The sequence below is a fragment of the Pleurodeles waltl genome, chromosome 4_2, assembly GCF_031143425.1.
Source record: "Pleurodeles waltl isolate 20211129_DDA chromosome 4_2, aPleWal1.hap1.20221129, whole genome shotgun sequence".
In the NCBI taxonomy this organism is placed as follows: Eukaryota; Metazoa; Chordata; class Amphibia; order Caudata; family Salamandridae; genus Pleurodeles; species Pleurodeles waltl.
The window spans coordinates 397366658-397379736 of record NC_090443.1 but is presented as its reverse complement, the minus strand read 5'-3'; the positions used below and the strand labels follow the sequence as shown (position 1 = coordinate 397379736).

At 43.9% G+C, this 13079-nt stretch overlaps 1 protein-coding gene across 1 annotated transcript in view; it reads right to left on the bottom strand.

Annotated features, from left to right (window-relative positions):
• LOC138293874 (histo-blood group ABO system transferase 2-like) overlaps positions 1-13079 on the bottom strand; it is a 65018-nt gene that overhangs the window by 20742 nt on the left and 31197 nt on the right. The window contains exons 3-4 of the mRNA XM_069233173.1: positions 2737-2781; positions 2508-2645 (exon numbers count right to left, since the gene is read on the bottom strand). Coding sequence (XP_069089274.1) covers positions 2508-2645; positions 2737-2781 — 183 coding nt within the window. The remainder of the gene's footprint in view (positions 1-2507; positions 2646-2736; positions 2782-13079) is intronic.

The window sequence follows — 13079 nt, the reverse complement described above, 5'->3', positions numbered from 1 at the left end:
GCCTGATAGTGGGAACCTTGAACTCTGGAAGCTAATGAAACTCTTTCAGGACTGGGATGTATGCCTGATTTTCTCAAATTCAGGCATGGTCTTACTCAATTTGAAGAAATAATAAATACGTGCCAGGGCCCTTCTCAGGAGGCCACTGCAGCTTGCACCACGCATTGCCCCTTCCCGCGCTACCAGTGCCCGTACACACACACCCACTAACCATCACTCTCCTGAGAGTGTGACGGTTCAGACTATCACAGGCCCCCAATGCTTTAAAAATGGTTTGGGAGGCAGGTATTGGTCATTTTTAAAGTATATTGAATTACTAAACAACTGTTGTTGCGCTCACCGCTAAACAATACAAACATGTGGCAGACTGTCATAAGTGTCAGTGTTAGCAATTAAGCGCTGGCGCCAAGCACTGAAAACCACCTGCTCAAATTAAGCACTGGTCTTGCTGTATTAATCTGGGATCCTCTGGAGCTTCTGGGTCTCTTGTTTAGCAGGATAATCTTGTATGAGCTATTGTCTAGAAGGGGGCGAAGGTCACGGTAAGCTGAACTGTAGAGCATTTTCAAAGAAATGAAATAGACCTTCTTAAAACAGCATCAGCTGGACGTTGATGGTTTTTATGAAAATTGTGATCCAATTCACAATAGAATGATACTTGGCCAACCAGCCTTCCATTTTTTTTTATTTCTGTGCTGGGTTCTGGCTTGCTACCGATTCTTGTGGTAAGGGAACAGGAGTTTGCTTTTTGGTGATCCACCTATATACAAGTTCTAAAGTCACAACAATATTTCCTTCAAACATTAGCGGTTTTGCATCAAGCAATTCAATAGTTAACTTCAAATGGCAGACCCTATTTAGACCTGTGTAAATATATATTGGCCAGGAAGGCCCAGAGAAGCTTCTTGCACAAAGTCAAGAAGTCAAACCATGAGACTGAATCTAGGTAAAGCGGAAACACGGGAAATGTCCCCAGCATCCAGGAGCTTCTCCTTGCTGGCGAGGGTACCTCAGTTTATCACCTATTCATTAACAATGAGTCCGAAATGTTGACGCTTACTCCACGCCTTGTTTTGGACGTAGCCCAGTGCCACCTCGGTAACAATTATAGAAACCTATCGATACTGCTTTACTTTTGAGCGGAGTAGCACATATATATGAACTTTCTCTGTGGCATCATTGGATTTACTGCTGAACATGTATGTGTGCGTGCTTCATCTGAACCCTCTTTTATAGCACTGATTTAACAATGTATACCAATAATTAAAGACACTTTTCTTTATAAGATATATGCCAATATTTACTTTCTGACATGTTTATACTGCTATTGATTAGCTGTATCAATTGCTGCATGGAGCTTGTTGATTTCTAACTTTCCTGCCTTTGAATAATTCGCTTTGCAGTTCCTCTTTTGGGAGTTGTTATTTATATAGTGTGTTCAGTGATGGCAATCTTCGTTGACGTCTGTTTTCATGGATCATGTTACCTTCTTGGGTTTGAATTGGAGTAGTGGTCATGTACACAGGGAGCAAACTTGCTGAATAGTGTGAGCTGACTAGCTCATGTAGCAGTGTTAGAACCACTAAACAGGTGATGGACACCAACCATCTACTTAACCAGCCCACAGTGGGACGTATTATCCACAGAGTAGTGGCACTATGTGGCCCTCAGCCCTCTTGTTTAGTATTTCCTACCCTGGTAGGATTGAAGCATAGTTATGGTCTACTTAAGCCTCCCTTTACATTGTGCTGTTAGGGGTGTTACCTAAACGGTGAAGCATATTTCTCAGTATTTTAAATTCATGTTGGTGAAACAGAGGTCCAGGCACCACAATAGGTTCTGCAGAATACACAGAGATCTGAGCTGCAGAAGTTTAACCCACTGACCTATTTTGGCAATCAGTACACTATGCAAATGCCTAGGAAATGCAATTTGTCCAAGACATGTGTGATCATATGCATGTTGTTTTAAATCACTTAGTTATATAGCACTGAAAGTATTGCAGATCACGGATACTCGAAGAGATTGACGACGTTTTTGTTGTCTGTGATAGTGTGCGACTGGGACTAGAGAATAATGAATGTCTACCAAGTGTGGAATTTAGAATAGTTATATGATGGTCGGTAGGGGCATCTGCCAAGCTAGCACCTAGAAGCAAGTTTCGGTTCTAAAAAGTAGACAGGCGGACATTACCAATAGATGTGCGGCTCAGCATGACATTATCCACATTTGTTGAGATTACAGACACATTACAAAGAGTTCAACTAATTAGTGTAAAGGAATTTCACATAAACCGGTCTATCCATTTACAGATACACATAAGCCTGATAGTGATGCTTAATGTTTAAGTATTTAGTATTGTATATCCCTCTCTGAGTGGTTATTCAATAAGATTAGAAACAGAGTTACAGTCTCTATTGCACGGTACACTATCATCAATCAGGGAGTAATTATCTTCAAAATAAACTGGCTAGGTTCCCTTCAAAGAATTTTACTGGCAAACTGACCTGATTTCCTGAGAATTTAGGTCCATGGCAATCTCGCAGTGTGCCAGTACTTTAGTCATAGGGGGTCCGTCGGCAGCACATACTCTCGGCCGCTCCAGTAGTTCCATGACTTGGCGGATCCACGTGGTGTTGGCATGGCTGGCAAGAATGAAGAGAGAGAACACATACAGTTACACATGTGGTCAGCTCCTCGTCGTTTCACAGAGAACAAAGCAGGTCAGAGACTCACCAATCAACTTTATCCACCATCCGGGGGATCAGCTTTAACGCATTCCTGCCATTCAGAAAGACAATAAGAAATACATCATTATAACACCAAAGGTTAAACACCCAACACCTCTTTCCCCAGGTTTACTTCAGCACTATCGAGGGGATGCTACAAATATATTTAAGAAAAGTATTTTGGCCATAACACAAAGCAATAGCACATGAACATCTCACCTGTCCTTCCTGTTGTCGGACCTACATTCATGGGGTAAACCGTCACACTAAACAAAGGCACATAACCCCCTCTTCTTTATTTTTTTAAACATTTGGATAATCTTTTTCTTTATAGTCTCCTTGAAGTCCCTTCAAAATTGCACCGGTGTGCTGGAGATGGGCAGAAACCAAATGGCTCCTGTGAGATCCGTTCTGAGGGGATCCTACGGCAATTACTGGGCTGCAATTGTAACAGTTTAAAACAAAGCTCTTCCAAATGGGGCATTGGGGGGGAGGTCTGCCCCCGCCCCCCAGTGGGGAATGGGGGCTAAATTGATCCAAACGAACCGGGCCAAACATTATGCTGAAACAGTGCTGTGTTTTAGTAAAATAAAATAGAGAGACAATGAGACACTGTAATGGGGCTTTAGTGACGTATTTTGTCCCTCATGTTCAAGGTAGGCGTAAGAAAATGTGACAATCCTGCTGAGCACCAACGTAAGACAAAGGGGATGTTCTTTTTTTTCTAGCACACAACAAAAAAATTAACTATGCTAATGTTTCATAATATATCAGAATTGGTACAAATGAAGCACATTTTCTTTGTAATTCTGAAGTGTGGTGGAAACAAATATTTCAATATGATACAGTGGATACTTCACACTATGCCACTCCACTCCATCTAACTCAATCAACCCCAACCCAATCAAATCTAGCACACTCCACCCCAACTTTCTGCACTCCACTCAGATCTATCCCACTCTGCTCCTACCTACCCCAGTCTAACCCCCACTCCCATCCACTCCAATCTACCAAACTCCAATCTACCCCAATCAACCCCACTCCAGCGTACCTCAATCCAACCCACTCCTCTCCAGTCTTCTCAAATCCATTCCAATCTATCCCACTCAATTCCAATTTACCCCACTCCGCTCCAAACTCCACCACTCCCCCACACTCTACCCAACTCTAATTTACCACAATCTACCCCATGCCAATCCATTACAATCCACTCAACCCAAACTATCTCCCTCTAGTCTACCCCACTCCACTCCAGTCTACTCCACCTCCCTCCAATCTACGCCACCATAATCCACCAAATCTAAACCCCACTCCAATCTACCCCACTCCACTCCAATCTTCCACACTCAAAATTACCCTACTGCAATCATTTTTCTGAAAGCTACCCCACTCCGTTCCAATCTACAGTACTCTAATTCACCCAATCTACTCCACCACACTCCACCACACTCCACTCTTTCCCAATCTATCTCACTCTACTCCAGTCTCAACTCCATTCCAATCTATCCAACTCCACTACAATCTACCCCAATCCGCTTTATCCCAATCTACCCACACCAATCCATCCAATCTACCCCACTCCACTCTACCCCAATCTACCACGCTTCATTCTACTCTACCCAGTGTACCCCACTCCACTCCATACTACCACATGCCACTCAAATCGGTCCCACTCCAGTCTAATCTAACCCACTTTACCCAAATCCACCCCACTCCAGTCTACCTTTCCTCACCCCACCCCAAACTAACCTACTCCAATCTACCCCATCCAATCTACCCCACTTCCCTCCAATCTACCCCACCATAATCTACCAAATCTTTACCCCATTCCAATCTTCCCCACTCCACTCAAATCTTCCAAACTCAAAATTACCCTACTCCAATAATTTTTCTTAAAGCTATCCCACTCCGTTCCAATCTACAATACTCTAATCCACCCAATCTACCCCACTCCACCCTAATCTACTCCACCACACTCCACTCTTTCCCAATTTATCCCACTCTACTCCAATCTCGACTCCACTCCAACCTATCCAAATCCACTCCACCCCACTCCACTCTATCCCAATCTACCCACACCAATTCACCCAATCTACCCCACTCCACTCTACCTCAATCTACCACACTTCATTCTTCTCTAACCAGTGTACCCCACTCCACTTCATACTACCACATGCCGCTCAAACCAGTCCCACTCCAGTCTAATCTAACCCACTTCACCCAAATCCACCACTCCAGTCTACCTTACCTTACCCCATCCCAAACTAACCTACTCCAATTTACTGCATCCAATCCGCCCCACTCCACTCTACTCCACTCCAATCTACTTCACTCCACTCAAATTTACTCAACCCTAACCCAATCTACCCCACTCCAATCTATTCCAGTCTACCCCACCCCATCCCAATCTACTCCACACCACACTATCCATCTCGACTCCAACCTACTGCACTCCAATCCACCCCACCCCACTCCAATCCACTCCACTCCAATCTACTCATAGGATCTTCCTTCCAGGAAGTACTGTTTTCTTTTCCTGCTTTATCTCTTTGTTATGGAACTTTTGGGCTGTTTTCTACGGTTCTGGTGTGATGTTTGATCTTCTTTACGTCTTCTCCCTAATTGGAGGATTCTTCCAAGAAGTACTGCTTTTCATTGCTACTTTTTCTCCTCACTGTGAAACATTTGGTCTGTTTTCATTTTTTTTCGACCATTATGTGTGCTCAGAGTGTTTCTCTTCCTCCTCCACAAGTATTTTGGCCAGCAGGTGGAGTTCCTTGTATGAAATGGCCAGAGTGGAAAGCATTTTTTCTCAATTACATTGACACTATTGATACCCAAGGTGAAATGCCACCTCAACAGAAAAAAATGATTTTCTTACATTGTGTTGGTCCAGAGGGTTTGAAGGCATACAATCAAATGACTAAAGGTCGAGGCGGAGAAGGGGATCTAAATGTGTTCGATAATGTTATCAGTGTGTTTGACCAATATTTTTCCCCGAAAGTGTGTATTGGTATTTTAAGATACACATTTTTCCACAGGAAACAGGAATCTGATGAAAACATTGATGACTATCTTGCTGCTCTTAGAAAATTATCGTTCGATTGCAATTTTGGACAGTTACAAGAGAAATTAATTAGAGATCAAATTGTTATGCATGTTAATGATTCTTCTATTCAAGAGAGGTTATGGGTGAATGGGGATTCTAATCTACAGCAAATCCTTGATATTGTCAGGAAAGCTGAAATGTCTTCTAGGAGTGCTAAAGTCATTCAGAAAGAGTCAAAACATGATGAGTGTGTAAGTAAAGTTCATTCTAAGAATCGAGGGAAGAAAACAGATAGGAAAGCATAAGTGAATAAGGGCACTTCAAAAGAACACCTTAAATGTTTTCGTTGTGGCAGCAGTTCACATTTGGCGAATAACAAATCATGCCCTGCATTGAAAGAGAAATGTTCTTCGTGTGGGGTGTAGGACATTTCTCTAAAGTGTGTAGGAAAAAACTCCACTATGATGTCAAATTTGTAGAAGATGAGTGTGATAGATATGATGTTTCTTCGTGGGTCAAAAATGATGATGATAGATGATGATAAGTTTGTTTTAAACATTAGAGGTAACAATAACATTATTCTAAATGTTGACTCTGGGAAGGTCAAGAAGAAACCAATGTGTACAGTGACTATTGGAGGTGTTGAGGTTCAGATGTATGCAGATTCAGGCTCACCTTACACACTTATTGACGAACATTTGTGGCTTGATAAATTTAAAAAGAAGTTTGGGAACATTTTGGTCATTCCTGATATTTCTCCAGAAGGTTTTTCGGGTGAGAAAATTGAGTTAGTAGGCTTTACCACATTTTTATTTGAATTCAAGGATAGATCTAGCTTATGTAAATTGTATGTTGCAAAGAAAGGTCCTGCAATTTTAGGTTTGCAGGATCAGGGTAGTTTGGGCATTATTTTAGATCCCAATAGTCCTGAACCTGTGATGGGATTTGATGTGTGTGAATCTGTAAGTAGCTTGGTTCAGAAAAAGTTTCCTAAGGTTTTTAATGACTGCATTGGTAAGTTAACTGATTTCGAACGTAGAATTGTGCTCCAAGACAATGCCATACCTAAGATTTTCAAAGTGAGGAATATACCCTTAAAAGTTAGGAGTGAAGCTGAGAAGGAACTAAGGCCCGTATTTATACTCCGTTTGCGCCGAATTAGCGTCGTTTTTTTCGACGCAAATTTGGCGCAAAACTAACGCCATATTTATACTTTGGCGTTAGACGCGTCTAGCGCCAAAGTATGAGTAAAGAGCGTCATTTTTTTGCGTGAACGCCTTCCTTGCGTTAATGAGATGCAAGGAAGGCGTTCCCGTCTAAAAAAATGACGGCGACGCAAATGCGCCGTATTTATACTCCCGGGCAAAAATCACGCCCGGGAGGTGGCGGGTCAAAAAACCCCGCATTTGCGCCACTATTTAACGCCTGGGTCCGGGTAGGCGTTAAGGGGCCTGTGGGCTCAAAATGAGCCCACAGGTGCCCTCCCCTGCCCCCAGGGACCCCCCCTGCCACCCCTGCCCACCCCAGGAGGACACCCAAGGATGGAGGGACCCACCCCAGGGACATTCAGGTAAGTTCAGGTAAGTATAATTTTTTACATTTTTTTTTTTTTTTTGGGTGGCATAGGGGGGCCTTATTTGTGCCCCCCTACATGCCACTATGCCCAATGACCATGCCCAGGGGACATAAGTCCCCTGGGCATGGCCATTGGGCAAGGGGGCATGACTCCTGTCTTTACTAAGACAGGAGTCATTTAAATGGCGTCTGGGCGTCGAAAATAATGGCGCAAATCGGGTTGAGGCGATTTTTTTGCCTCAACCTGACTTGCCCCATTTTAAGACGCCCTAACGCCATTTTCCCCCTACGCCGGCGCTGCCTGGTCTACGTGGTTTTTTTCCACGCACACCAGGCAGCGCCGGTCTGCTAGCGCCGGCTAACGCCATTCCATAAATACGGCGCCCGCATGGCGCTTCAGAATGGCGTTAGACGGCGCTAAATTTTTGGACGCTAAACTGCGTTAGCGCAGTTTAGCGTCAAAAAGTATAAATATGGGCCTAAATGCATTGGTGAAGGCAGATATAATAGAAAAAAATGAATAATCTGAGTGGATTTCTCCAATAGTAGTTGTTAGACGTTCAGATGGCAAGATTAGATTATGTATTGACTTGCGTTATCTGAATGGTAATATTCTCATTGACCAGTTCCCATTTACCACGCATTTCAGAAATGCTTTCTACCAGTAAAGGTGCCAAGTTTTTCTCCACCATAGGTCTTTCAGCCGCTTACCACCAGATCGTGTTGCACCAAGATTAAAAAAACTATACAGCATTCATTACTCCTTTTGGATGTTACCAATACATGCCTTTCGGGTTGGCTTCCGCTGTCTTTCAAAGGCTTCTGCGTTCCTTATTTGGTAACATGCCCAACGTACACTGCTTTCAAGATGATATTTTAATTCATGGCAAGGATAAAATTGAACATGATCAACTGTTAGATCATGTTTTAAGTACCCTAAGTGAAGGAGGTCTAACAGTCAAGTTTTCAAAGTGCAAATTTGCTGTTAAAAGTGTTGTGTATTTGGGCCATGTGTTGAGTGAGGAGGGAATTAAGCCCAAAACGGATTTGGTTGATGCAATACGTTTAGCCCCAGAACCTAGTTGTAAAGATGATGTGAGATCTTTCCTCGGTCTCACAGAGTTTTATTCCAAATATATAATGAATTTTTCTTGCAAAACCTTCCACATAGGACAGTTACTCAAGAACAGTAACAAATTTAATTAGGGTAAGGAGTGTGATTGTGAGTTCAGAAACATAAAGTCAGCTATTGCTAATGCTGCTTCTTTGTTGGGTTTTGATCCTAATTTGCCCAGCATTGTCACTACTGATGCCAGCTCGAAAGGGTTAGGTGCAATGTTATCTCAGAAGAAGGGTGATGGCAGTGAATCTTTAATTGCTTATGCATCCAGATCTCTCACTTACGCAGAAATGAAATATTCCTTTATAGAAAGAGAAATGTTAGCGTGTGTGTGGGCTTTGGAGCACATTAGAGCCTTTGTCTGGGGCAGACCTTGTGAGGTTCGTAGTGATCACAAACCTTTAGTTAAATTACTCACTACAAAGGGTATGGCAAAGGCTTCTGCATGTATTGCCAGGTTATCTATGAGACTCCAAGATTTTCTTTACAACGTAACTTATGTTCCTGGTAAAGATAATGTGTCTGCTGATTTCCCGTCCAGGATGCCGTTGCGAGGTAAGAATGAAACTGAGTCTGAGTGGGAGAATTATAATATTGCTTGGGTAATGATGAGGATTTTCATTTTATTCACAAGAAATCATGGGATGAGGAGTATTCCAAAGATGTTATTGTTCAGGAAGTTTTGAAATACATTACTATGGGATGGCCAGAGAAGAACGTTTTGGAACCTAACTTGAAGACCTTTTGGGGGGTTAGAAACAAATTGTCCCATTTCAAAGGTATATTATGGAGGGGTAATAGAGCTATTCCACCAGCTAACCTAAGGAAGTCTATCACTTTGCAGTGTCATGAGGGTCATGGGGGAATTGTTAGGACCAAACAATCTGTTAAGAAAAAATGTTTGGTGGCCTGGTTACGATATTTTCATTGAAAGATGTGTAAGAGACTTCATAAAGTGTGCTAATGCTGACAAATAAGAACTTTAAAACCCAACACATACTTCTCTTGTAACCCCATGAACCCTTGGGAAATCATTGCTTTGGATGTTATGGGCCCCATTGGTGTTAAAAGCAAATATATTATTGCTGCCATAGATGTTTTTTCAAAGTGACCAATCATTGAAATTGTGGATAAAGTAGATTCTGACGCTGTTCTAAACTTTTTGGACACGTTTTTTACTGATGAAGGTATTCCCTCCAAGCTGGTCACTGACAATGGTGTACAATTACGTCAAAAAAAGCTAAGGATTGTTTCAGTAGAGTGGGTGTTAGACATTGTACTACCTCATTGTACAATCCCAGTGGTAATGGTTTTATTGAACGATTTAACAGAATGCTTAAGGGAGCAATTCAATCCGAAGGTGTTCCCAATGATGATTGGGAATTACAGGTCCATAAAACTGTGTGGATGTATTGTACTACGTTGAATGAGATGACTGGATGTACCCCTTTTGAGATTATGAGATGGAGAGTTGCAAGAACCAAAAGCAATCCCTCATGGTTGTTTGAGAATCCTGTGGTTACCATGGAGCGTTATCAAACAAAATTTGAGCAATGCAGTTGTGACAAGACTAATATTAATGTCAAGTTAGGAATGTTAGTCAAGAATAAGAAACATTGGAAGGTTAGGAAAGGTGAAAGGTGAAAACCAGTTTTCCAAACCTTTCAAGGTGATTGAAGTATTGAAGAATTGTGTCAAATTATTGGACGGTAAGGTCTGGAATTTCAAACGTGTTGCCATACTAAAGGGGAATGAATGGGTGTATCTTAATGACCACAGTCTACCTGGTGAGCGCAAGACTCCTCAGGATTTTGATCTTGTAATTGAATCTGGAATGTCGAAGAGCAATGAGGATAATAGTCAAGATGGTCATGAAGTACAAGATTTTGTAGTGGAACAAGATGGACTGGATTTTGAGTTCCATGGACCAAATGATGAAAATAATCCTTCGAACAAGGGCCAGAAATTCAGGAAGCCTTGTATGTCTGGAGCTAAGCCTTCATTGTTGGAGGTTCCAGATAATAACTCTCTTACCAAGTGTAAAAGGAATAGATGTAAACCGAAATGGCTTGCCAACTATGTCGTTTAGATCTGTATTATCTTTGTTTTTTTTTGTTTTGTTTTTAAGTGTTTGAGTGTATTGTTTATAAAGGAAGGAGGATGTGTTGTGTTTTGTGCGCCTTTGTTTCCATGGTTTCGTGGCAACGTGTGCATTGTTCAGATTTGTATTCATGAGGGGTTCTACTCTTGGATCGGCAGTTCGTTTCCTGTTGATCCAGGAGTTGGACGCTTCATCGGAGTGGTGCCAATAAACTTCGTTCCTACTTTTCTCGCACTTGTCTTATTTAACATCCAGGTCTGGATTTTCAGATTTAAAGTCTGAAACCTGTCAATATTTACAATGAGGAAAACGTCTTACCTCCAACCTACGTCTCAGCCTCTCACTTCCCAGATACCCCTTTGTCTCTGCTGAACAGGACCATATTTTCACACTTTAACCAAAATGTCTCTGTAGGAAAGTACCATCTTGCCTGGCATGTTACCCCCATATTTCACTGTATATATGTTGATTTAGTCTATGTGTCACTGGGACCCTGCCAGGCAGGGCCCCAGTGCTCATAGGTATGTGCCCTGTATGTGTTCCCTGTGTGATGACTAACTGTCTCACTGAGGCTCTGCTAACCAGAACCTCAGTGGTTATGCTCTCTCTGCTTTCCATATTTGTCACTAACAGGCTAGTGACCAATTTCATCAATTCACATTGGCATACTGGTACACCCATATAATTCCCTAGTATATGGTACTGAGGTACCCAGGGTATTGGGGTTCCAGGAGATCCCTATGGGCTGCAGCATTTCTTTTGCCACCCATAGGGAGATCTGACAATTCTTACACAGGCCTGCCAGTGCAGCCTGAGTGAAATAACGTCCATGTTATTTCACAGCCATTTACCACTGCACTTAAGTAACTTATAAGTAACCTATATGTCTAACCTTCACCTAGTGAAGGTTGGGTGCAAAGTTACTTAGTGTGTGGGCACCCTGGCACTAGCCAAGGTGCCCCCACATCGTTCAGGGCAAATTCCCCGGACTTTGTGAGTGTGGGAACACCATTACACGCGTGCACTGTACACATGTCTAAGATCATGGAATTGTCACCCCAATGCCATTCTGGCATTGGGGAGACAATTCCATGATCCCCCGGGTCTCTAGCACAAAACCCGGGTACTGCCAAACTGCCTTTCCAGGGTCTCCACTGCTGCTGCTGCCAACCCCTCAGACAGGGTTCTGCCCTCCTGGGGTCCAGGCAGCCCTGGCCCAGGAAGGCAGAACAAAGGACTTCCTCTGAGAAAGGGTGTAACACCCTCTCCCTTTGGAAATAGGTGTGAAGGCTGGGGAGGAGTAGCCTCCCCCAGCCTCTGGAAATGCTTTGATGGTCACAGATGGTGCCCATCTCTGCATAAGCCAGTCCACACCAGTTCAGGGATCCCCCAGCCCTGCTCTGGCGCAAAACTGGACAAAGGAAAGGGGAGTGACCACTCCCCTGACCTGCACCTCCCAGGGGAGGTGCCCAGAGCTCCTCCAGTGTGTCCCAGACCTCTGCCATCTTGGAAACAGAGGTGTTTGTGGCACACTGGACTGCTCTGAGTGGCCAGAGCCAGCAGGTGACGTCAGAGGCTCCTTCTGATAGGCTCTTACCTCTCTTGGTAGCCAATCCTCTTTCCTAGGTAGCCAAACCTCCTTTTCTGGCTATTTAGAGTCTCTGCTTTGGGGATCTCACCAGATAACGAATGCAAGAGCTCATCAGAGTTTCTCTGCATCTCCCTCTTCACCTTCTGCCAAAGGATCGATCGCTGACTGCTCAGGACGCCTGCAAAACCGCAACAAAGTAGCAAGACGACTACTAGCAACCTTGTATCGCTTCATCCTGCCGGCTTTCTCGACTGTTTCCAGGTGGTGCATGATCTGGGGGTAGCCTGCCTCCTTCTTGCACCAGGAGCTCTGAAGAAATCTCCCGTGGGTCGACGGAATCTTCCCCCTGCAACTGCAGGCAACAAAAGACTGCATCACCGGTCCTCTGGATCCCCTCTCAGCACGACGAGCGTGGTCCCTGGAACTCAGCAACTCTGTCCAAGTGACTCCCACAGTCCAATGACTCTTCAGTCCAAGTTTGGTGGAGGTAAGTCCTTGCCTCCCCACGCTAGACTGCATTGCTGGGTACCGCGTGATTTGCAGCTGCTCCGGCTCCTGTGCACTCTTCCAGGATTTCCTTCGTGCACAGCCAAGCTTGGGTCCCGACACTCTAACCTGCAGTGCACAACCTTCTGAGTTGTCCTCCGGCGTCGCGGGACTCCCTTTTGTGACTTCGCATGGACTCTGGTTCACTTTTCTTCCAAGTGCCTGTTCCGGTACTTCTGCGGGTGCTGCCTGCTTCTGTGAGGGCTGCCTGGCTTGCTGGGCGCCCCCTCTGTCTCCTCATCCAAGTGGCGACATCCTGGTCCCTCCTGGGCCACAGCAGCATCCAAAAACCCTAACGCGACCCTTGCAGCTAGCAAGGCTTGTTTGCGGTCTTTCTGCGTGGGAACACCTCTGCAAGCTTCTTCACG